General features: G+C 32.5%; 1 protein-coding gene across 1 annotated transcript; it reads right to left on the bottom strand.

Moving 5' to 3' along the window:
- Nucleotides 1-1,954: 1,954 nt before the first annotated feature.
- LOC127709872 (transmembrane protease serine 12-like) lies at nucleotides 1,955-27,461 on the bottom strand. Its single transcript, XM_052215549.1, has 4 exons — nucleotides 27,017-27,461; nucleotides 19,114-19,651; nucleotides 6,434-6,570; nucleotides 1,955-5,817 (listed from the first exon to the last, which is right to left on the bottom strand). Exons 1-4 carry the CDS (start codon nucleotides 27,128-27,130, stop codon nucleotides 5,131-5,133), a joined length of 1,476 nt encoding a protein of 491 aa, XP_052071509.1. The 5' UTR covers nucleotides 27,131-27,461; the 3' UTR covers nucleotides 1,955-5,130.

Raw genomic sequence — 27,461 nt, 5'->3', positions numbered from 1 at the left:
CAAACGACAACTACTGAACATCAGATTCCTGACTTAGGACAGGTGCAAACATGCATTTTTCTTCAGAGATACTCGAAACAAACATTGAAAATCCAGTAAGATCAAAGTTAAACACATGTTATCAAAAACTTATTAAATTGTTCAACAGGCCGATTGCAACAAAAAAGAAACGTATCTGAAACATCTTAGTAAAAAGGAAGGATATATATACCATGGGACAACCAAAAACCACAAGCCGGAGAAAAATAAACATGTCATAGTAAAAGAAAATGACGAACCGACACTAAAAAGAAAACACATTAAAAGCAACATGAAACCAACCAAAATAACCGGTGAACTAAGACGATCAGCAAGGATCATCAGTTCTAGTTGCTGATCAAACTGTCGTGTAACTCCTGTAAAGATAAGTTGACGAGTCAACTTAGCTGATTGTGCATCTTTCAATAGAGCAGTAGAAAAGGTCTCTTGTCTAACCGTAAGACATCACCAAATTCTTAAATCATCAGTCCATAACATTATCTACCACTAAAACGTATCCGAATGTAAATGTTTGAAATGAACCTTTATTTCAGGACAAAGGAAAGACGATACTAATAGCAAAACATAAAACACTCAAAGGTGAAGCAAAAGCAACACTAGCCTGCAGATGCTCCAGATGTAAGTAGTTTCTTTTCTTTAAGTGGCATCCGTCTTGTTGCTCATGGCACGTAAGCATTCAGTAATGTTAAGATCGAGGAAAAGAGAACGAATTATTGCTCGGTCAATTGGATTGGTAAATTAGGAACTTCGTTCCCTTCCGTTGCACCTGGGTTCATACTCATTTTTCGTGGTTCGTGTTGCTCAGTTTGTGTTTGCTGTGTATTGTTTTGTAGACAATTGTTTAACTTTTCGTTCTTTTTCTTTTCCATGGTCTTGTCTATTTTCTTCCCCTTATAATTTTTATTTGACCATTAGTTTCTTCTCCATCTTTTTATAACCAAATATTTTATTTCGAAAGTTATCCGTGAAAAAGAAAAATTTAGATTTTAAAATGTTTAAAAAGTCAAACTAAAACTTATATGTTAAACTAATTTTGAATATTTGCAGTTTAATTTTGTATTGTGAATCTCAGGTTTCAACACTTGACATTTGACTTTAAATGTTATGTTTTAACCAAACCTCGTGACTTTTTATTTACATTTCAAAACATTTAAAGTGAGGCTAAATTTTAAGATTAAAATTCATTGTCAGCTTTTAAAAACACTGGCATATATAGTTTTGAAAGGTCGAAATTTAAAGTTATTTATCATTCATAACTATTGTTATAAATGTCCTATTTTAACTTGAAAGTACATAAAGAGATTACAATTTCGCGCTATAAAAAGATAAAGAGTTTTTAAAAAGCAAAAAATGCATAAATTTCATATTTTTTATGATCAATTCATAAAAACATTGTAATAAAAACGTGTATGTGTTCGATGTCAAATTCAGGTTTAAGGAATCGAGAAATTTGAGATTGATTCATAAATTGAAATATTATCTACTATTTTTTTGTAACTAAATGAACTTGACATTAGCGAAAAAAAAACTAACTGCTCCAGGATTCAAAATTTGTTTAAACAATATCATGTTCATACTTTCAGCGAGTGATTAATATTCAATCATACCGTAGTGGTTTTTTTTTTTGCGTTTTCTAGAATATTAGATGAGATAGGTGCAACGAAATAACAATAAATACATTCGTTGGCAAAAATTATCTGGCCAATATATAAATGATCCATATTTCCTTAAAATCCATATATTATTCGAACACAAATATATAATACTCTCTTGCAGCTCATGAACGCAACAAATGTTTGCTTTTTTTAGGAAATGAAATGAACCCACACGCGTTTCAAATATTGTATAGTCCGTTTTGTTTTGCAAACATACTTAGGAGTGAATTTTTACAGGGACACAAATAAAAAACAATTTATTCTGGTTTCTTGTATTTATTGACAATTATTTCATTCATACATTCTTACAAGCAAATGTCTGAATACATATATAATGTAAACATTTTCAAATGATTATCAGCATTATTGTTCAAATACTACATACCTAACTTTTATCACGACTTCAAATTTGTAACGCATTTCGACACCAAAATGATAAGTATACACTGAACAGATAATAGAGTCACTTCTAAAATTTTATGTAAAGAATATTTAAAAATATACTTATACATACTTCTACATACTAGTATACAATTTAATATAGTAGCATATTTTTTTATGCAAATGTTAAGTTTAAAATGATAGAAAGTGTTTCTCTAGAATCAAAATTTAATGTAGGCTAGACAAACAAGAAACGATAAAATAAATATAGATAAAACATGTCTACTTTCAATTTGGAAAATGTAAAGATAATTGGGTTTCAAATTATTTTTTTGGTTCTTTACAGGGTTTTATCCTGAGTTTGGTTTATATGTATAGTGCATTGTACGTGGTTCTGGTTTGAAAGGAAAGGAACATCGACTATTGTAACATTGAAGTTGTGCTTGATGCTTGTGGATTTACAAAAGTTTGTGAGTGTATCTGGTGAAGAAATCTTCATTAAAAGTTTTGGAACATTTCATCCATTGTTACCTGGAATAACAATAGGCGAGGGTCGGGTCAACAGTCAATGACCAACCATCAAACATCGACAAAAGATGAACAGAACAGAAAAAGCCGTAATAATAATCTTACAGTAGGATTTTTTCACATACATGACATGCATTTATTATCGGTGTTTCTGCACATTATTATCGTAAAATATCAGCCTCGAGCCACAATATAAACCTTGCCAGTGATAAAAAAAAATTAACATTGTGTCGAGCAGCGGATATTTTACGATACATATATACATGGAAGGCTGATAATCGGGTTATTGTTTTTAAGCTTGACGGAAATAAATTTAATAACTTCTCTCATATTGCGACGTAGCTGATAACTCCTCCTCACAGATTGTTGTCACATTTACCAATTATGTCTGTTTGCGTTAATATAACCTAACTATAAACAACTGTCATAAAAGGGGACGTTTAGTTAGCTCTATAAAATTAGGTTTAGGTGTAACGCCTGTACCAATTGAGGTTGATATAGTCGAACGTTTGATTTTGCCAGTTTTCATGGACTTCCCCCTTTTTTGAATTGAACTTGGAGTTTGGTATTTTTGTTCATACTTATATTGTGACGTCGCTGATAAGTTCTGCTCAGGTTTGTTTAAGTGAAATGCCAATATATAATTCTAAATTGCAATATAACAATTACTAGTATGTAATAAAGTTATTGTTTAATTTTACACTAGTTTTCAATATGTAACGAATAATTTCACTAATGTATGACCTAGGTATAAAACGCCCAGTCGATTCAGATTTGTTGATTAGTATTTCGGTCTTAGTATTAGTATTTAGGATGCAAATAGGATGCAAGGGGTAAAATTACTTTGCTGTATTTTATCTACAGCAATTGTAAAATTAAGGTATTACTATTACTAAACTCGTGTTATGTTATGAATATAATATATAATTTAATGTATGATTCTTAAAGAATTTTTTTTTTTGCATTCTTAAATGTGTTGCTATATTCAATGAAATCAAAATTATGCTGAGTCACATAAATGAAAATGAGCATTCATTCTCAATTCTATTCAGAACGTTTATCATTGGTTCTCACATTCGTACAGTTCAAACAGTCACACCATAAAACACAAAGTTAATCAAAAATACAAATTAATTACAACACTTAATATACACTGACAACATTAACAAATGTAAAATCTTGTTTCGAGTATTTTTATTAAATCTGTGATCAAGAATGTCTTCTTAACATATACAGGTGGGCTTTTTTATTTCCTTCAAGAGCTTGACTATGTCGACTATTTAAAAATATTCTTCCCCTTATATAAAATGATTATATATCACGCAACAATGTATCCGAAATTAATATCTATTTTTGTAACAAAAAGATTTTTCAGTATTTACAGAAAACGTCATAATAAATTGTTTTCACATTTTTAACTAAATTGAGATGAATTATCCAAAGCAAATCATCATGTAAACGCGGTATTGGTCCTTTGAGAATCTAAAATATCTATTTCTCGTCTCAAAAGAAAATGTCAAATTAGTTATGTGCTCATGTAACAATATATTAAAGTTTATTTTTAAGGTACTAAAGAAAACATACGTTTGTTTGTCTTTACTGATAACATAAATGTCTTCTGGGAAAATTAATCACATGTAAAGAAATCCAACAAGTTGGGCAGACAGATAACAGTTCGGGTGTACTGAATAATTAAAACAACACTTTATTTATGCATGCGTCCGAAGCGCTGTTCTGGATTTGCCTTCATCAGGATGCACATAGCATATATTTAGTCTAAATATTTGAAAGCCAAGGATGTATATGAACCGAAACAGTTAAAGAGCTATATGACCAAAAAAGACGTTAAAATTATAGCCAAATCCATCTGAGGTGAACTTTGCCTGAGGGAGTTAAAACCTTATATAATGATAAAAATTATAATAAAAAGAAACTATAAAAATGAATTAAGCAATTAAGCAATTAAAGACTTGGATAAATTTTGTGTTATTGTTGTCATTTTTAGGTGTCTGCACTATACTAAAGAGGCAGTAAATGCGTAAACCATAGGAATGTGTTCATATAAATTATATAATATCATTCCCCTTTAAACAGGGGGTTTATGTTCGCCATTCACATGGATTTGAGTTATAGTATGGGGTTGACTGACACATTACTTTATCATTCCCCACTTATAATATCATGTTTTTTCTCTTCTGTACAGTTAATAATCATAGTTCATTAATACCATTAGTAATAAAAGCAAAATCGATAAACCCGTTTGATTCGTTCAACATTCAACAAATATCGAAACATGGATATTCTTCTATCACACGTTCAAACAAATGCACACGTAAGTCACTTTGCTGCCTTTTAAAATACCCGTATGAACTGTAATGTACCTTATCACTATATAATCAAAGGTTTGGGTTTGATCTTTTCTTCAAAAAATTATCCTTAGTAGCATGTAATGAGAGTTAATTACTCGTTTAACCCTTCTCTGTCTCCAGGCATGTGATGTTCTCTTTATTACTCATGCATACACATTTTACGATTTTTCATTCTGTTTTATAATTTTGTTGATCCAACGAATATAATGTGAAACGTTTGTATAAATACCGTATTTACCCTTCTGACCACACCCTTCCCCGTAACTTGTTACACCGTAGACAATCCACCGCGTTGTACCGTTGATATTCTTAGGACATAGAAGTGGACCCCCACTATCACCTGCACAAGAATCGATCCCGCCTTTTTTGTAACCCGCGCATATTTGTTTCTCAGTTATTTTGTAGTCAAATGCCTTCCGACATTTCTTCTTGTTGACAATAGGAACTTCAGCTTCTTGTAAAACATTCGATCCAAAAAGATGCGTATTTTTTTCTTTTCCCCATCCAACTGTCATACACATTGTTTGGTCTGGAATGTCTTCACCTTCCTCTGGAAGACATGCGTACTCCACTTTATTCTTAACTTTTTCTGGTTTCTTGAGTTTCAGTAAAGCAATGTCATTGGTTATAGTTTCGTAATCAAAGTTGTGATGTGGGAAATCGCTATCAAGACGCAGGTCTACTTCTCTTCCTTCAGCAAAAAGCATGTCGTGTTCTCCTATTCTGACAATGACCCTTCTTCGTTTACCACGTTTACGAATACAGTGTGCTGCCGTTAACACCCATCCAGGGGCAATTAGTGTCCCTCCACAATATTGTTCTTTCCATCTGGTTAAAATTGCAACCTGAAAATTTTAGGGAAGTTCTATATAAACTCATTATAGATACCAGGATTAAAAATGTGTACTCCAGACGCGAATGTCGTCTACAAAAGACTCATCAGTGACGCTTGAATCAAGTTAAAAGTTAAATAGGCAAAATAAAAGTTGAAGAGCATTGAAAACCCAATGTGTTTACGCTCGAGCTTTCTTCGAATGTTGTCTCATTAACGTATACCAATATCGCATTTAATTTATTAATATCCTGACAAGAAACAAATCAGTTTTTTTTATCTTATACACTTAATAATTAGTGCTAGCTAAAGAAGAGAAGATTAAAGGTTTGAAGACAATATGAATGATGAGTAAAATAGATTTCCTAGATTAAATCAATGCACGTTTCATTCAACTTTTAAAACGTTTATCTATCGTGTATCTCTTGTCTTCTTCGTTTGAAAAAACAGATTTTCCTAACCACTACTGTTCAAGTTATACATGAAAAAAAAAAATGAAAAAAAAAAATTAATGAATGATTTGCGTAAAAAGTGTTTTGGTTATCGTACAACTCGTTTTAATTTATGAGTATTTTTGACAATATCAAGCTCTTCATCTTGATAATGATAGTTTTATCAGAATGATTTACCTGCCACGGCCAGCTGTAAGGTGTGGCTTTTTTACCCCCTACTATTCTGTAAGATCCACCACTGCGTACTCCGCACTGACCTTTCATGTCCTCTAACGTTGATGATATTATAGTGGAATGGGTTTTCGGCTTTTCACCTTCAAAATAAAAGTATAATTATTTTTTACACACAATCTAAACTTGCATTCAGATATATCAAGCTTTAGTATTACAGTGTTTTCGTGAACAAGGGAGAAAATATATCGAAAAGATTTCGCAGTCAACATATGTATGTACAAAACATAATGTGTTTCTGTCCGACAAGCAGCAACGTCATCCTTTAATATTTATTGATACAGGACATTATCCAACTAATGAAATCTAGTGATATACATCATAAACTAGATGACAACCTTTTAAGTCGACGTGGAAAGACATCATCCAACTAATGAAAACTAGTGATATGCATCATAAACTAGATGACAACCCTGTAAGTCGACGTGGACTAATGAAATCTGGTGATATACATCATAAACTAGATGACAACCCTGTAAGTCGACGTGGAAAGACATCATCCATCTAATGAAATCTAGTGATATACATCATAAACTAGTTGACAACACTTTAAGTCGACGTGGACATCATCCAAATAATGAAATCTGGTGATATACATCATAAACTAGATGACAACCCTGTAAGTCGACGTGGAAAGACATCATCCATCTAATGAAATCTAGTGATATGCATCATAAACTAGATGACAACCCTTTAAGTCGACGTGGACTAATGAAATCTGGTGATATACATCATAAACTAGTTGACAACCCTTTAAGTCGACGTGGAAAGACATCATCCAAATAATGAAATATGGTGATATACATCATAAACTAGATGCCAACCCTTTAAGTCGACGTGGACTAATGAAATCTAGTGATATACATCATAAACAAGATGACAACCCTTTAAGTCGACGTGGACTCATGAAATCTGGTGATATACATCATAAACTAGTTGACAACCCTTTAAGTCGACGTGGAAAGACATCATCCAAATAATGAAATATGGTGATATACATCATAAACTAGATGACAACCCTTTAAGTCGACGTAGACTAATGAAATCTGGTGATATACATCATAAACTAGATGACAACCCTGTAAGTCGACTTGGAAAGACATCATCCTTCTAATGAAATCTAGTGATTTACATCATAAACTAGATGACAACCCTTTAAGTCGACGTGGACTAATGAAATCTAGTGATATACATCATAAACTAGTTGACAACCCTTTTAAGTCGACGTGGAAAGAAATCATCCAAATAATGAAATCTGGTGATATACATCATAAACTAGATGACAACTGTGAGTCGACGTAGAAAGAAATCATCCATCTAATAAAATCTAGTGATATACATCATAAACTAGATGACAACCCTTTAAGTCGACATGGAAAGACATCACCCATCTAATGAAATCTAGTGATATATATCATAAACAAGATGACAACCCTCTAAGTGCACGTTGGAGGACATAATCCAACTTATGAAATCTGGTGATATACATCATAAGCTAGATGACAACCCTGTAAGTCGACGTGGAAAGACAACATCCAACTAATGAAATCTAGTGATATACATCATAAACTAGATGACAACCCTTTAAGTCGACGTGGACATCATCCAACTTATGAAATCTAATCTGTATGGCTAGTAGTCAAAAGCAAGTGGTGTTGCCTTAATTGGAATCCCACAAAGGGAACGATGTAGATATGCTAAAACATTCAGTTCCGACATTGTTGAAGTGAACGAAAATGTATATATAGTATAAGTTTTACCATTCTCTTGACTTCTCGTGAGTAAACAATAAAATTTGCAGATCTATCATTGTTGGGCTGATGTGTTTTGTTGACTCTGACATTTTCTTAAGGGGTATTGTATTGCTTTTGATTTCAAAGGAGGAGATATCATACTCCATCAAGATTGACTGCAGTGTTTTAAAGATATAATTCATCAGACAAAGGTGTACTCTAGAGACGTGATGGAAGATCATTCTTAAAACTTTTAACAGTTAATATCGTAAGCAAGCCACTGTTGCTATAAAACTGATCAAATCAGGCAAACAATATTCATTTATCAAATTATAACCGACATGAACATGGCTTTCTTTCTTGGTTAAACAGCAGAACTGACGTTCATCAAAATATTCAATCATAGAGCGTTGTGCTGCTGGCTTTTTTCTTCTGTTTTGCATCCTCGTCAAATTTTGCTTATTTTCCTTGACTACAATAAATTGTTTCATTTTATTGGGATGGTGTCTTTTGTAATACCGAAATTATACAATGAGGTACTAAAGTAGTTATTTTGCTTGTTTGATTTCAATTGTGCATTTTTTTACTCGGGTGTTCCGGAAGGTTTAGTTGCATTCATCTACTTTTCTAAACTTAGAGTTAGATTGAAAAAAATATTCAAACTTCGTTTCATAAAAAAAGAATGACCAACGTACGTACAAATATCTTTTTTTAGAAAGGTACATATCATACTTTGTAAAAAGAAACCTATTTTTATCCAAACAAAAATGTCTCAAAATGCTTGATTTTGAAGAAAAAAATTGTTACGTTCGGTTGACGTGTTTCTATTATGGGAACCAACTGTGCTCTTCTTGTAAACGTGTTTCTTTATTCGCTTATATACGAGGCAGACTTTATAATAGTTTTTGTGACTGTTAACCGCATCTATTCAATTAAACTTGAAAAGGATACAATTAAGTCTGCTTCATATCTTGACTTACTTCAAAATTTGACAATTAAGGTCGGCTTCCTATGAAGAGACCATAAGTTTGTGTTGTTAGTGAGTTGTCCCATTAGTTTAACCCAATATTTTTATATTTACAATAAATAGACTGTTCTTGATTGACTACATGTTGTATCTTTGCTATCCCATTTAATAGAATGTCACTTGCTAAATAAGTTATAAATAAGAACGACTTAGGGGTTATATATGAATACAGTCTAGAAGCTTTGTCAGAACTATACTGTTCTTTGTCCACATATCCCATTGAATCATAAAGCAGCTTATTCCGCCGGAAGTTCAGATAAAAAACAAATTTATAGTGTTATATCTCAAATATTTTTCCCAAAAAAAAAAGTTTTATGAAAATTTTCTCAGTAATACTAATTTTTGCATGATTAGAACTTAATTTATGAGTAATTTTCAGCAAATCAAGCATTACGTAATTAGGGATATATTACATAACTCCCAAATAAATGGACTATCTCTAATAGAATATAGGAAATAATTTCTAAAAATAGACACTGTAGTGTAGTGTTCTATCTCAAGAAAATGGGATTCTTTATTTATTCAAGATGCTTGGTTTTTTTTTCTTCTTCAAAATACAAGCATACAAAGAATTGCCCTCTAAGTTCAAAATTTAATACCTACAGAAAATGTCTAAATATTTTAGTCAATTATTTATGATATTGCGCTTTTAAAATTCATTTTCAATTTACGAACATTTAGAAAAATAGTAGTTACATCATTATAACACTCGCATGACGATGTTTGTGAGCGCTTCCCTCCCCTAAACCTGGTATGTATAGTTTTACTTTAAATGTGTTCGATTCCTGCACTGTTATAGTTACCCACGCATCTCATTTTATTCCTATTAAAAATGCTAACAAAATTACAAGGGAATGTTTCATTTACCTTCGTACTTAAAATGTAACTAAAGACTGTTTCAATCGCTCCAGATTATTAAAACCGATTTTAGAAAATTTCAGAGCTATCAGCAAACAATATGATCATTAATGATATTATGGCAGCTAATAAATATTTACTTAATGCATTTATTTAATACATGTATGTGCAATTTTTGAAACATGAATTTCAGTGGGTGACGTTGTTACTAATGATTTTATGGCATTTAGGAATCTGGTGTATATAACAGATCTTCCGTTTCGTCTGTAATTAATTCATTTTTAGAATTTCTGTACTGGCATGAAAATACAAATATTGTTTTATTGAAATCTGCTGTTATAAATCTTATAAATCATTTAAAATTCCTGAACGTATTTCCCTCGGGCTTAGCTCTGATTTTTTTTTCGGGTTATGCTATACATTTTTTGTCCTTTTTAGCTCACCGGGCCCGAAGGGCCCCATGTGAGCTTTTGCCATCACTTGGCGTCCGTCGTCGTCCGTCGTCGTCCGTCGTCTGTCGTCGTCGTCTGTCGTCGTAAACTATTTCAAAAATCTTCTCCTCTGAAACTACAGGGCCAAATACCTTCAAACTTTAACTAAATGTTCCTTAGGATATCTAGTTTATAAATGGTATCCGAAGTTTTGATCCATCGACAAACATGGCCGCCATGGCTAAAATAGAACATAAGGGTCAAATGCAGTTTTTGGCTTATATCTCAAACACTAAAGCTTTTAGAGAAAACCTGACAATGGAGTAAAATTGTTCGATTGGTCAAGATCTATCAGCTCTGCAATTTTCAGACGAATCGAACAACCCATTATTGGGTTGCTGCCACCGAATTGGTAGTTTTAACAACATTTTGCATTTTTTTGTTATTATTTTGAATATTATTATAGATATATATAAACTGTAAGCAGCAATAATGTTCAGCAAAGTAAGATCTACAAAAGAGTTTATATGACCATAATTGTCAATTGACCCCTTAAGGAGTTATTGTCCTTTAAAGACTATTTTACACAATTTGTTCATCAAGTTTGCTAACATTAAAAAATCTTCTCCTCTGAAACTACTGGGCCAATATCTTCAAACTTTAACTAAATGTTCCTTAGGGTATCTTGTTTATAAATTGTATCCGAAGTTTGTATCCATCGACAAACATGGCCGCGCGCCATGGCTAAAAATAGAACATAAGGGTCAAATGCAGTTTTTGGCTTATATCTCAAAAACTAAATCTTTTAGAGCAAATGTGACAGGGGTAAAATTGTTTATTTGGTTAAGATCTATCTGCCCTGAAATTTTCAGACGAATCGAACAACCCGTTGTTGGGTTGCTGCCACCTAATTGGTAGTTTTAACAAAATTTTGCAGTTTTTTGTTATTATTTTGAATATTATTATAGATATATATAAACTGTATGCAGCAATAATGTTCAGCAAAGTAAGATCTACAAAAAAGTTAATATGACCATAATTGTCAATTGACCCCTTAAGGAGTTATTGCCCTTTAAAGACAATTTTACACAATTATGTGAGCGATTCAGGCTCTTGAGAGCCTCTTGTTTGTTATATCAGCCATTCAGAATTTTAATTTGATTTTGAATTTTCGAATATTTTGTCCACGAGCATCACGGAAGAGACAGCAATTGTCGACATGTGCATATGGTCTAGTGGAATTGGCATCGTTGATAATATTCTGGACCCGAACCAATTAAACCACTTGAAATCGGGTAAGGACGCTTGCTTATCATTGAAGACTGTAACTTCGTAATTTTTGCAGAATGATTTTGTTGGATTGCCGTCTTATTGTTGTTTGATTAACAAATCCATCATATTCATAAAAATAATGTTCCCCGGAAGATTGAATTTTAATTCGGCTTCAAAAGAATTCTACAAAATGAAATGCCATACATAAAATTCTGGAGAAAAAAAGACAACAAAGATACCAACGACTTTTATTCCCAGATTAAACAAACCTCTAAAATAATATCTTTCTATTGTTCGTTTTAGGTATTTTACATACCAATAATTGATCGTTTAAAAATTTAAATGACAATTCAACGGTTCCATACTGGAATGATAATATACTGCTCCTTAACAATATTTAAATGAGACCTAATCAATAGCAGCTATTTGATTATGAAATCATCATTTACTTCGAATTCCTTGTGTGCCATTGCCGTCGGTTCTTCCTGATCTGTTCAATGTGTATAAAAAGACGATTAACAAAAACTTCAAACGGATTACTATTATATAATTGCTTGATGCATTTTTAAGCATAAGATATAAATAATTTTGTAATTTAAATTGACGTTTTACATTAAATATCATCTTTTAATTACTTTCCACCTTCTAGTTATTCTGAGCAACCTGTACTGTTATTAATTATTTTTTTCTGTATTGATAGAATTTTGATCTAATTTCAACATTCTTGGTTTGCGGCATGAAGTTTCTAAGCACTTTAAACACAGGAAGGTCTCTGATTTTTCATTTTTTATGTGGATTGCAATTTTACAAGAATAACCGGATAAGACACTAGCATAATTTGAAACTCGTGTGTCATGACATAAAACTAAACTAGATGTGTCGGAACGACACGAATGGCCCCGCTCGCTAAAAAACTTGTAGCCATTTTTAGGAGTGGAAATTTGAGAATAAAAGTCCGTATAACTGTTATTTTCACAAAATGTTCATATCCGTTATTTCGGCAACAATCAGCGGAGCGGAACCGAATGTAAATTCGATCTGTAACTCATTATAGTAAACTCGCATACTAAAAATCAGCTCAATACGTTAAGGCGTTTAGAAAAAAAGTCTGTATAAATGTTCGTTGCGGAATGACGGAATGAAAGATGACGGATAAGGGTGAAATTATACGGCCCCGACCACTTTGAGGGGGGGCCATAAAAAATAGCTACATGGACCAACATGTATATACGGTTATGTTGGACAAATCTCAGATATCATTATCTACACAATCTCGAAAACGATAATAGTAGTAGCAAATCTGTTGAATAAATACAGATTTTTTTTCTTTGAAAATTTATATAAAAACATCGCTTTCAATTCTAACTTCAAATTAAAAGCGTCTGTCGGTTTAGACTGCTTCATCCCATTAAACTCGACAAATGTAATATAAACAAAGTCAAAGATTAAAAACCGGAGGAAGTGAACTTAAATGCAAATCAAAATTTGGATTCAGAATTTTTGGATCAGGACACATTGAAGTCCCTTTTTGTTTTATATCGGATGCGTTGGTCCTTTTATAAAGAAATACAAAGGGGTAACCTTATAAATAATGGCTAAAATTGTAGCTGGTACAACTTCATACTCAATCTTGGTCAGCCAGTCCCTCGTATATCTGTAATGTAATTAATAGCCATTTGTGTATCAATACGTTTTCATTCAAGACATACCAACGTCGTGTGTCTATAAATCTCAAGTTTATTAAATAAATCGGGTCAGACATTTATAGACATTTTACCACGTTATCTAACACAGGGCCATACGTATTTGTTTTAGGGTGATCAATCATAGGGTATTTTTCGATTTCAGATCAATATCGAGGAACTAGTTATTACCAAGTTAATAGCGGAAAGTCATCAACGTCACTTTTGCGAGAAATCATTTATCTACAATTAATATTATGAATCGGAAAAATAAGCGGTCTGACATTGCAGTAATTTGATTTTCTTTGATGGTTTTCGTTATTTGATAAACAGCAATATGCCTGAATATATGAATTACTTTTACAATTAAAGGTGTGGCACTTACGTATTGCGTTCCATTTATATTCAGTCAAGGAAGTATGTTTGTGAAGACTGTATATTTCTGTTTTATGCAATATATTGTAGATAACAAAGGAAATAATTATCCAGCCCATTAATTACTGCATTGTCGCAGAAAAATTATACAGATAAAATATAGGGCGTGTGCTGCTTACATGTTTTATAAGAATAGGTATTCTTAATTTTATGTACTTAGATATTTTTAATTTGTTAAAGTCAAAAAATAAATGCTAATTGATCACTTAATATGTTTCGGGACAAGTTTCAGTGCAAACTTTTGATATACAAAAAAAAACCAAACATGTCGCACGAATTGCCCTAAAAATCTATGCTACTAAAATCTTTGTTCCGCCATCAAGTTTTACTCTTAGCTACATTTTTTGGATACTAGTAAAATGTGTTCTTCAAAGCAAAAAAAATAAATATCAGACTTCGTCAAAAATCCATTTTATAGTAGAATTCTCAATATCCATGTCAGAAAAAAATCTTTTGGAAAAATGTTTAGTCCTCTACCAATAAGGTGTTTAGTCATAGCAAACGTGAGTTGGTGATCAAAAGGCGAAGAATTGCTCTATTTAAATAATTGTGTGACAAGAAAAGGGATTGGCGTAGCAAGCAAAACCATGGATGGATAATACGGATCGAAACTTTGATTCTTTAATGTATGTAACGTATAGTCATAGAGCCTCTTTTTCCAAAATTTCCTGCGTCTCTCCGCGTTTTTGAAAACAGCTTGATCTGCTACTCAAAAGTTTCATTTAAAGTGATACAAAATTTCATGGCATTAATGTATGACCGGACAATTTGGACTGTGCAATGAAATTAGTTTTTAAACAACTTTTTATGAATTCAATTGTTTTAATGTATATTCTTGTTTTGCATTTATTTTATTATTCTGAACTTTGTCGTAAATTTAGGCATAAGTGTTTTACACGGATTATGTGTCATAATCTTGGACAAAGGACCGTTAAATTCATTTACTCTATTCATTTAATTATTTATTCTCTGTAACAGTTTAGACAATAATTTACTTATACGTGTCGGACATTAATTACTCTTCTAATCTATTGTTATTTTTATTTGGCATATGTTAATCTTCTTAATCCTTTAATTGCTTGTGCTTATATATATTGTTATTGTTTGTATGTTACTTTACATTTTGATATGGAGTTTGTTGTTCGGTCTTGCCGGACTGCTAAAATAAAAGTTTAAGGAGCGAAATATTCCTTCTTGATTTCCATTTAGCCGAAACGCCATTTTACCCGGCTATATCTGGTGGAGGACCCGGGCAACGCATCTATCGGATACCTTGTTCTACCTGTGAAGCTGATACCCCAGCAAACAGAAAAATGGATACGCGGAGAACCAGAAATTTTGGCCGAGACTGGAGATACCAGATGTCTGATCATGGAACTACCTTTCAGACCAGAAATTTTCAACATATGGACAACTACCTATGTAAGTTTTGTGGAAAGACTGTGAACAATCAATTTCATTTTAGACAATGTATAGCAAAAACGTCATTTTGCTATACGTGCAGAAGTTTTGGACATTACGCCAGAATGTGTAATTTTCACAGACAACCGGACGTGAAAGTTGTTAAGGTTAAATCGAAATCCAAGTTACGTCGTGACGCAGAAAGAATGAGAAAATTCAAAGAACAGAAAGCTATGTCAATTTTTCCTTGTGCGGAACTCAATACTATTGAACTGATGGACTTCTTTCCAACCTTAGATTATAATAGGGAATTTATAGATAACGTTAGACTCAGGCACGACCGAGTGAATTCAGAGAGAGTAAAATTTAAAATCAAAAGTGTACACTACGAGAAGAAGTTTAAAGAGTTAAATCAAAAGCATAACAGTGTTGTTAGCAATCTAGAAAAACTTCAAAAACAAGGTGCAGATGATAAAATAGATATGGAAAAATTACGTGAACGCATTACTGATCTTGAAGAAGCTAATTTTCGGATTTACGATCAAAGATGTGAAGCCATCGACCAGCAATACCAATTACAACGCGACAAAGAACATATGCGGGATCGAATCACTAAACTAGAAGACGAATTGGACAATTTTCGAAATAATACAAGAGAAGATAATCATCCAAACCAAAACTATCGTTACAGAGGACGCCACAACCACAGAAGAAACTTTCGGAACAATTTCAGATGAACAGTAAGACCCGGGTCGTGTCTTCAAGGGCCGCGGGAATATATGACCGGACAATTGGGACTGTGCAATGAAATTAGTTTTTAAACAACTTTTTATGAATTCAATTGTTTTAATGTATATTCTTGTTTTGCATTTATTTTATTATTCTGAACTTTGTCGTAAATTTAGGCATAAGTGTTTTACACGGATTATGTGTCATAATCTTGGACAAAGGACCGTTAAATTCATTTACTCTATTCATTTAATTATTTATTCTCTGTAACAGTTTAGACAATAATTTACTTATACGTGTCGGACATTAATTACTCTTCTAATCTATTGTTATTTTTATTTGGCATATGTTAATCTTCTTAATCCTTTAATTGCTTGTGCTTATATATATTGTTATTGTTTGTATGTTACTTTACATTTTGATATGGAGTTTGTTGTTCGGTCTTGCCGGACTGCTAAAATAAAAGTTTAAGGAGCGAAATATTCCTTCTTGATTTCCATTTAGCCGAAACGCCATTTTACCCGGCTATAAATGCATAAATTCAAGCTGAAATTAATACTTTTGTTTAAACATCCCCCCCCCCAAAAAAAAAACTTTTTGCAGTTACCTAGAAAAACACGAGATTAGATATACAACAATAGTTTACCGACTTTCAAATATCATTAATCTAATATAAAAAGATACGATCAAGGTAAAACGAAATTGAGAGAGTCGCATGAACTTCAAAATGTCGAGACAGGGTAAGCGTCTGGTGTCAACGTATATTTGTTCCGCCTAACAAAAGTTCCTCTACTTTGTTATACACAATGCTATAATATCTGTTCATGTTGGCACACATATTCTATACCCTTTATTCCGTAAAGAAGAAATACTGCAATATTTGTTCTAGTGGAAATAATATTAAAAGAGTATTTCTTCCACTTTGAACATATACTATGAAGGAACTTCTATTTCGTGACATTCTGCTATATAGATATAACGTCTCTTTGGCACTCATACCACATCGTCTTATATCTATATAAGACGATTGGTATGAGTGCCAATGAGACAACTCTCCATCCAAGTCACAATTTGTAAAAGTAAACCATTATAGATCAAAATACGGCCTTCAACACGGAGCCTTGGCTCACACCGAACAGCAAGCTATAAAGGGCCCCAAAAATGACTAGTGTAAAACCATTCAAACAGGAAAACCAACGGTCTAATCTATATAAAAAACGTGAAAAACTTATGAACCATATCAACAAATGACAACCACTGAACATCAGGTTCCTATGCATACATCACCTGCCATGTGAATCCACTCAGTAAAATGTCACTACCAGGAATAGGACACAATCGATACATTTATAGATCTATCTAAAGATCCAAGCCCATCGTATCGGTCAACCAATCCGTGATGGTGACCATAAAACTTACGTTGGAGACCTTTTGTGTCAGGAACACACCCCCTGTTAAAGGAGTCTGTATAATGTTAACATGTACGAGCGCAATATATTCTAACCGCCATACGATAGGGGCAGAGCATTGTTTCTGCTGAGAAATAGAACGTGGACAATTGAAAAGTTGAAATTAAAATCACGTTTATCAAAGATTCTAGTTTGAATTCATCCATCTGTGTCAATATCATTTACAGATAAAGATATGAAGCAGAAATCCTAGTTAAGGTGATATCCTTAATCTCAAGTTCACTGGGATAAATGAGATGCAAACACTCACTGAAAAAAATGGCTTTGAAAAGTCAGTTGATTAAAGCTTGATCATCATTTAAAATTGACTAGAAACTCGGCCGGTTAACATCAATGCTTTATCTACAAACTTTACTGACCTACCGCGAAGCGAGATGGGTATATTGAAAAGTTGATTTCCGTCCGTTTGCTTGTCAGTCCGCGCGTCCATCCATCCATCCTTCCATCCGTCTATCTAGGTACCGTAGGAATGATCTGATTAAGAAAGATCTCATCCGATTTTAATGAAATTCATGTCAATGGTGAATTACAGCAATATGTCCGACAAGTTCGAAAATCAACGCAGATCGATAATTTGTGGGTAGCCAATCGGAAATAAAAAATTTATAAATATCTTCATTGAAAGCGCTTTTGCACTTACATTTATCATTGAAGTATAATTTTATACGTCAAAAATTTACATTAGCAATATCTCGGATGAATTTGAAAGTCAGACCCATCGATTATTTAGGAGAGAGTTATGCCTCTTAGAAATATTGAAGGCCATACAGTGAGTGACCTATAGTTGTTAACTTCTATGTCATTTGGTCTCTGGTGGACAGTTGTCTCATTGGCAATCATACTACATCTTCTTAAATGTAGGATACAACATAGTGCATGCTCAGATGCCTACATTTCTCCTTGGAGTTAAATGAAAATCATGTCAACGGTTTAATAAAATAAAGGATCAATGCTAGTATAAAAGATGTTTAATTCTGAGAATCGCGGTTGTCCTGTTTCAGTCTTCATTTTTTTCTTTGGTTCAAGGTATTTTGCAAAATCTTGTGGTGTGAACCTCTTTGATTTAAGAATCGACTGATGCCCGACTTTTTTACCTTTAACAATCAATTTTGCATGAACATACATAGTTTTTTTTTGTCCTTATTTGGACCGAATCCAAAGTACTAGTACATGTAACCTATAGTATGTTGTTGGATCATAAAAAGGTGTTCTCAAACCAATACATGTTTTCGATTAAACCATTGCGGATAAGCAATAAATTACAATGTATCCCCATTTTTACAGTTTATATACATTGGATTATATACTACGCTTGATAGTATTAATCTTTTAAAAACTTTCAATTCTGATGATAGGTAGCTGTAGCTCGAATTTAATCATTTTCTATATATAGTTTGGCCTTTATTGGCTTACTTTGGAAATTATGTTTTAGATAAAATAAACACTGGTCATCACTTTTCTTTTGACAGCAAAGATAGTTAAGGGCACATTAATCATGTTCAATTTATTTAAATTCCAAACTTCTCCCCTGTTTTTCGTTTTCGACTGTAAGCACAAAATAAAATCTATTTGACTTGACAACTACTTACCTTTCGGTCGTGATGGCTCGCGATCTTTAAAACCCGATTTACGTCTAGGTTTATCCAATGGAGAATAAAATGGATTAAGAGTTAACTTTTTACAAGATGTCCTTCGTGGTCGGCATTTCTTTTCTTCTTGAATATAACTACTGCCGCATATATCGGATTCTTTACACTTCCTATTCCGGCGTCGTTTACACGCACGAGTACACCTTCCCCAATTAGACCATGTGTCATATAACAAGTCATATAAAAGTTCTTCTATCAGTCGGTTCCTCCTTCTGTATCCTATAACTTTGTACGATAATGAGTTACAGGTACCAGTCTTTCTTATGCACTTTTGTTTGTCTTTGACGATTGTATCACCACATACTTTGTGATGCATACATGTACGTTTACGAGTTTGTTCGCACCTTCTGTTACATTTAGACCAAGTAGACCATGCGCTATAATTGTCACTTAATAATTTACTGGAAAGAAGATTGTCTATAGAAGCATTAGCTTTCTGAACCATTCTGTTTACTGTTGTCAGTTTGCTGTCTTTATCCTGAAAAATAAGGATAAATATAAAAAAAAAAATAGAAGAATGTTACTATAGAAAATTGATGTCCCCGGCAAGTAGTCGTCGATCTGGGGGTCTATGATTGTATTAAGCAAATGTCATTACTGAGTGTCTTATGAACCTTTGAATGGTGTTATTTGAACGATGTGTGATTCTTAAATCTTCATGATTTTCGAATTAAAGGGACCAAATTGTATTTAATACCTTCACTAGTTGACATTAATAAAAACCCTTTTAAATCAATTTTAAAAACCAAACAGACAGGAGCTATATATAAACTGGATAATTATATTACGTTAATCAAATAAGTCTAGATTATTTCAAATGAAAAACTCCTAATTACAAAAATTGAATTTGACTTTTAAATATCTGTTCAATACAACTGGTGTTTGATTTTCCATGAAGACTTAATTCTACAATTACAACTAAAATCGTTCTGTTGTGCCTCCTGACATTTTGAAGCAATTGTTAAAAATATCACCATAACTGTTTTTTGCAATTAAAACGTACTTTCAAATAGTCTAATACCATTTAGAAATTTAATTTTAGAAATGGTTAATGTACGTATTCACGGCTGGTTATTTAACTATTAGATTTCATCTGATATTATTTTAATTCAATTAGGAACACGATAGAAAGCCAAGAATAAAATGGCATAGACTGAAACGTGTATACCTTCGAATTTCCCCAAGGATTTTTGACTTCTAGTCACGAGAGGTTTGAATGTCAAAAGTAGACGCCATCTCTTTCTATAACACCATATATGGTGACTAATAGATGTTTTATTTATGGATATTCTGTACTTCTGATGGATTGCTGTCTAATTTTCGTTGACGTTTACCCCATATCTCTTAATACACGAAAAATATAAATATGCAGGTCAAGATTTCTTTCCTACGTTTATTTTTTTTTCCTTATTTTAGACTTTATTAAAGGATTTTTTTCATTAGTCGTAGGCGTCCGTTTGACTGTGCGGCATGTTTAAATACTTGGCCACGTCCGAACGCAATGAAGACATTTAAACGGATGTTTCATGCTCTCTGAGCGTTGAAGAACCTTGCAACAACTCTTTGATGTGTATATAGGTGGCCTATTGCTCAGCAAAATTATGCAAGAAATCCTTATTCTGCAGTGACAGTCGAAATTCACATCCTTTATCTCGTTCGATCCACTTGCAGAATATACCTATTGCATTAATTGTTAATTTGTTCTCTTCTTGAATATTCATGAAAGATTTGCCACTGGACAACAACTAATGCCAATCAAAATGCAGAAATTTCCCATTATAGCATAAACAAATAGAAAATTCATACAGTTGTCTACCCTCATTAGAATACATTAGAGACCTCTTTCCTCTATAAAAATCTTATTTAAACAAAACGATTTAAAAAAAAAACCTTTATAATGTCAAATCATCAATACATCTAGTCAAGCTCTTCACGTATTCGTTTATTTATAAATCCTTGGCTTTCATATGTTTGGGGTTGAGCGTCCCTGGTGAAGGTAAATCTAGAAAAGTGCTTCGGACGCACGATATTTATAGAGTGTTTTTTTTTTCATTTATTATTATCAGAGTTTTGAAAATAATAGTTGTTAAAAAATGTCATTTTCTTTTAATGTTAACTAAAAGATTGCGGATTAGGAGAGACAAGCGTCCTAAGGACAAATCCCTGACATCTACAGCGAAGTAAGATGATAAAAATCTTAAAATGTCGATTTCTTGAGGATAAAATATTTCATTCATAAACTTAACTTGTAGATTTTATCACAGACAAACACATGTCAAAACTATTTTAAACATATCTCTGCATTTAAAAAACATTAACAGGTTTTCCGAAAGAAGACTCAGACTAATTAGTAAAGGAATTAGTACCTGGAAGGAAATGCAAATATATATACATATATAAAAGATAAAACATCTGGGGAAAATATTGATTCCAGTCAACAAATATCTAGCCTATGTAGTTGTAATTATACAAATAAATAAGAGATTTTCCTTCATAGTCATTTTAAATATGCAGCAATTAATACCTATAATTACCGACTCCGGTCGTTAACATCCAACATTAAAGTTGTTTATAGTTATCTAAACATTTACTGGTATTTTGGATTAGATTTAGGTTTTAAAAAAGAGGCGGAAGACACATAAGGTACAATCAAAATTCAGAAGTCGAAGAGAAACCGACAAAACCTTCGCAAAAACGAAAAACCGACGAAAGACAAACAACAATCTACAAAACTCTATATATAGAAGACTTGACTGAGTACAACGAACTCCATACAAAACAGAAGAGAATATAAAGCTCACACAAGTCCCTAGTTTATCTCAGAGTCCATAGTCACACAGTAATTGTTGATCCTGATGAATTACTTATTATTGTCAAAAAACTTGAATACATGTATTCCACATTCAGCTTTCTTTCATTTGGAATCGCAGTTCAGACGTACTTGTATTAGAAACATAGGACTTTATATAAATGTAATTAACATGTGCCAAAGCATTGTATAATATGTGTGTTTTATGACCTTACATCAATATGACAATGAATACAAATAGCATTTTATAAATTCAGTACGACCAAAGTTCTTTTCAGGATTTACCTTCAACAGGAACGTATCGAAAAATGTGAAAACCAAGGATGTTTATATATATATATATACCTGCATTGGTGAAAACATAAAATTTGAATTTAAAAAAAGAGAGGCGAAGGATACTAAAGGAACATTCAAACGCATAAATCGAAATAAACTGACAACTCCATGGTAAAAACGAAAAAAACCAAAAGACTAACAACAGTATAAAAACACAACATAAAAGACTGAGCAACACGAACCTTATCAAAAACCGGCGGTGATCTGTAAAGCATGAAATCGCGAAAAATGCAAAATGGCCTTAACCGGCCACCATAGAGTTTTTTTTTCAGGTGAACTACAAATCGCTCAAAATAATTGTTGTACTTGTTTAAACTTGCAACAAACACATCTTAGATTTAATGTTCCCAATTAAATTGGAAGCCAACACTTGTGGATACCAGCAGTTATAAAAGTTGTAACATGGTACTTAACGTATTTTCATTTTCCTTGTTCTATTTTCTGTAGTTTTACAGATAGACGCCAAAAGGTCGTAGTAGGTGGACATAGATACTATAGTATACATGCAAATTTTGATTGTTGATTTAATTGTCTCGTAACGATGTCTTGACATTACTAGTATGCCGAACAAAGCAGTAAATCGGTCATAGACACTGCTGCCTGTCGTGTTTGTGTAATTTTGAGTATGCACTACAAGAAGGATGTATGCCTTACTAAATAATCTGCATCAAATTAGTTTACAGAAAATGAGCAGTAATGCAACAACCCGTCAAAATGCCAAAAATATCGGTTAGAGGGTTAACTACAAAAATCAATCACAATTTACCTGACTATAAACAGTTTGTTGGTCGCATTTTTTTTAACCTGAAGAAGTTATATTCTGTTGAAGTATTGACTCTTATAAGATGTTTGACACCCCTTCCCTGTCTTAATGATGTACTTGGGTCAGGTTTAGGAATGTTTGTCAGATGTTCGGACTCTGGGGTTTTTCCTACGCCATACAGGGTAAAATATTTTGCCCCATAACACCCGCTTTTCTTTTTACAGAAGACTTCAATAGCTCATAAAAAGGTCATTACCGTAATTTTATGCAGATTCTAGATTTTTTTCTTACGATTTGAGACCCTATCAATGCCAATGCTAAATATAAGGTAAAAGTCTGAGTCAGCCTTTTTCCGCCATTTTTTAAAAATCAAATAGCTCAAAAAGGAGTTCCATTACCTATCAATATTTTTAGCTTATTTTGTTCCTTAACTAATGCTCTTCTGACTTATAGTATCAATTTAAAATTCTAATTTTTTTTAATTTCACCTAAGTATATCCTTAAGCTTATTTTTAATGTTATGTGGACTGTTTCAATATTTCACAACTTCATTTATTCATATGGTCCGTTTTCCCCTTCATTTTGTGTTTTGCCATGATGTTTGACCTTTGGATTATGATTCTTGATATCTCTTTGATGTTTGATTTTCATATGATGAAGAATGGTGGACTTAAGCTGTTTTCTGCTCTTTGGTCGGGTTACTGTCTCTTTGACACATTCCCCGTTTTCATTCTCAATTCTATCATATTCAGTCTTTGATTTGATCCGACCAGGGATGGAAATAATGTCCTCGAGCACTCGAAGCGAGCACGCTATCAAGAAACCGATCAGGTGGTTACATTCACATTAAAGTTAAAAACTAATTTATATGTGAACTCGAGAAATTTTCATAAATAATCTTTATCGCCAAAGTTTCAAATGTCAAATATGCATAAATAATTGAGTGTACAATCAACTACAAAAAGTTTTACTATATTATTTTTATTTATAAGAAGACAGTTATTAGTTTTACTCTACATGTAATTGTTTTAGCGAGACAGTTTTCCTGGTGCAATGGAATGATACATGTTAGAGCACAAACTTTAAAAAATTTTCATCACATCATGTAAAAAATTGGGTCGACCACGAATTCCGACTGTCAACGCAAAATAAGGGCATAATTGATAGGATTAGAAATTTTGACTTTTAATAGGCCACATATGGAACTTTCATAGATTTGGGCCGCGTCCGACCACACGTGGCTGCGTATTTATACATCCAACACATCAACATTACTTGCATGTATTTAAGCTACAGATATGGCTCATGGCAAATTTTATTTTGAATGTTTGTAACGATAAAACACTGTCGTTGATTAAGTATCAAACCCTATTTTACCAGTTTACCTCTCAGAAAAGTGTTTACCTCCAGTGACACGATTACCAACACCCAAAATCAGCCATGGAGATAAGCCATTTATCGAGAACTATATATGTTAAGGAGTTTGTCTGGAATCAATATACGAGCGCGACTATACAAACATAATGACTGCGGTGCACAGTCACACAATATACGGATACAGATACAGCTAACACTTAAATTAAAGCAAATGAACTCGTATCAAAACCGGAAAAATATCAGGTCCTCTGGAAAGGCAAGAATATTCTACCTCATGTACATTTCTTGATGCATTGATATGAATATGTGTCTCGACAGAAAAGATAGGCTAGCGTTACATGTCAAATTGTTTGGTTTTTTTTGTCCCTTGATTTCAAAATCATTAGGTGTTATGAATCTATGAAATTTCGTCCGTAGATGTTACAGAAGATCGTTTCTTTAGAGGTGCAGCATTACCGAATCTGTAGTCGTTTTATAATTTTATTTGATGGATCAACTAACAAAACATTTAACCAACTTTCCAATTAAGTCTTACTTGAAAGAGTCTAGAACTAAGATAAAAGAGTTAAACAATTAGGTAAAGAGACCTCGCAAGGCGTGGACTACAGCTTTACTCAACAGGACTTTATATGCAAAATATGTGCTTAGTAAAACATTGCTTATAGGTAACATCCTAAAAATCTATGCGTAGATGTCTGGCTAAATGTTGGTCAATAATGAGAAACGAAAAATTATCAAGATTACCATTTTATATATATGAATACATATTTTGATACGGAGGATTTTCCGTGCTTCACTTTACATTGCTTTTTTGTCTGTTAAATACAAAAAAAAGTCAGTAAAAAAACTTGCAGTGAATATCAACTTTGGTTCTTATACAACCTTAGTTTTCAAATATTCGGCTTTGAGCGTTCCTTGGTGAAGGTAAATCTAGGAACGCAAACTACACCTCCACGCTGAAAATTTATAACGTGTTGTTTTCATTTATTTTATTTTTTTTTTGGGCTAACTGGAAAGAAATCCTATTTTTCAAAAAGTATTTAGTTTTTATGGAAAAGGTGTTAAACACCATTATTTAGTTGAACTGAACAACTGAAACATTTAATCAAATAAATGTATAATTATGAACACAACTATAAAACATCATATATCGACTAGCATATTTTTTTTTTATTCCGTTAACCTTAGTTTGGAATATACTGAGTGAAAAAAACAGATGCTATTAGGAAAATCTTCTCTAATTCTCATATTTTTTTTAAATAGTCTAAGAATTTCTGTGTGTTCTGTTGTAATTAAATTCAAAATTCATAAATTTCTAAAGAAAAGAAACATTCCACTCATAGTCATTTGCATACAAATAGTTTTTAAAATGTACTTCGAAATTATTCATTGAGCTGTTTCTCTATTCAGATGTCTCCGACGTAAAAACCATTTCACTAAAATTGAAATTGATTTGAATTGAAACGTAAATTAAATCCTTGAGCGAGGGAAAGGGTCATTGAGGACTTTCATCAATGGAATACTACTTTGAGAAATGAGTTTACGCGCACGTACTATTAATGACGTCTGCTAAAAAGAAATAATAGTTGGTAAAAAAAACATATCAAAGAGAAATTTCATTCCACCAGATATTTTATCAATAATCATTTTTATGATTTAGTGTAATTTCTTTTAATCAATTGATGTTATGTATTTTGATATTCGTTCAACTGAAAATAAAACAGACTTGGTGGTACTTCCTTTTTGCCTGATCAATTCCATCGGCAATACACTTAAAATGGTTTTGGGGGAAATATGCTTCGTTAAAATTGAAGTAGAAAGTTGCTAAAACCCGTGACACTGTGTGAAGGTTAGACAGGAAGTGTGTAGAGCTCCCTATCAGTTTTACGTAAAAACATAGTAGTAGTAATTATAGACTAAGTAAGTAAACAAGATAATTAGTATAATTTCTGCAGATATAAGAAAAAAAACAGAACACGCGCAAGATGTTTTCTAAAAATAGTTTACGCACATTCTCTATAGTCGTGGTGTTATTAAAACAGTTACGATTATCGCAAATTATATATACTTCCTGATAGTTGAAGTAATGCTTCATATTTTTCCTATTTTTTAATGATTAATGAGAAATGTCTACAGGTTGAGCGTTATTTTTCATTCGTTTGAACTAATGACACCTAACATATTCAGAAACAGCACCTGTTAATGAGTTTTTGACTGGAAATGTATTCGGAAGTCACGAACTATTCCAAAATAGCAAATACAATTATACCATCACATTACCAATAAACACTATCCTTCAATGAAATAATTATAGGTATCAAAGATTGCCTTCTACATAATTAATTATAGATTAAGATTCATAGTTTCCTGGTGATAACCAGGAAAAAAACACCTAATTAATAAACACTAAATTATAGAATGTCGGTTAATCTGTACTGAGAGTTCGTTCTTCAAGTATGCGATGCACACTTAAAATTATATATTTTATGTTACTTCAAATATATTTCATTACGTTTATAACAATAATTACCAGTTAAATCTAGAGAAAAAAAACTTACCAATTTTGAACTTTCAATCAAATTTAGAGACACAATTACAGTTGCTGTGAAGGTTAATATTTCATGTAAACTCCACTGCATTCTCACTTTTCTACATCCAGACAAATATAACATACATCCGTAATCTGTTGTAAAATCACAAATCTGAAGACGGGTGATTCCTTTAAGTATGCAAGTATCTAACAGGTGGGCGACAGGATTGGAAATTATTTTCCACCCGTCCAAATAGTCAACATCACCACGAAAATTTTAATATACATAGGAAATTACTTATAAATTAGAAATTGCAATCAGGCGTGCTCTATTGAATAACAATACATAAGTCAATCCTCAATGTTCATAATATTAAATTTGTCCTATGTAATATTCATATAAGCACGCGGTTAACTCCTCCTTATTTTTTAGTTGTATTATCCTACAGACAGTTCACAAATCAACTGTAGGC

Source organism: Mytilus californianus, unplaced genomic scaffold, assembly GCF_021869535.1.
Source record: "Mytilus californianus isolate M0D057914Y unplaced genomic scaffold, xbMytCali1.0.p SCAF_7, whole genome shotgun sequence".
NCBI lineage: Eukaryota > Metazoa > Mollusca > Bivalvia > Mytilida > Mytilidae > Mytilus > Mytilus californianus.
This window is presented reverse-complemented; position numbering and strand designations above follow the sequence as displayed.

Bases quoted from the DNA above. Each gene is read 5' to 3' on its own strand.
- LOC127709872 (XM_052215549.1), bottom strand. From the start codon at position 27,130: ATGTTATATTTGTCTGGATGTAGAAAAGTGAGAATGCAGTGGAGTTTA. The intron at 19,652-27,016 runs GTAAGTTTTTTT...CTTATTTTTCAG, and splicing joins TGATTGAAAGTTCAAAATTG to GATAAAGACAGCAAACTGAC. The intron at 6,571-19,113 runs GTAAGTAGTTGT...TTTATTTTGAAG, and splicing joins CGAGCCATCACGACCGAAAG to GTGAAAAGCCGAAAACCCAT.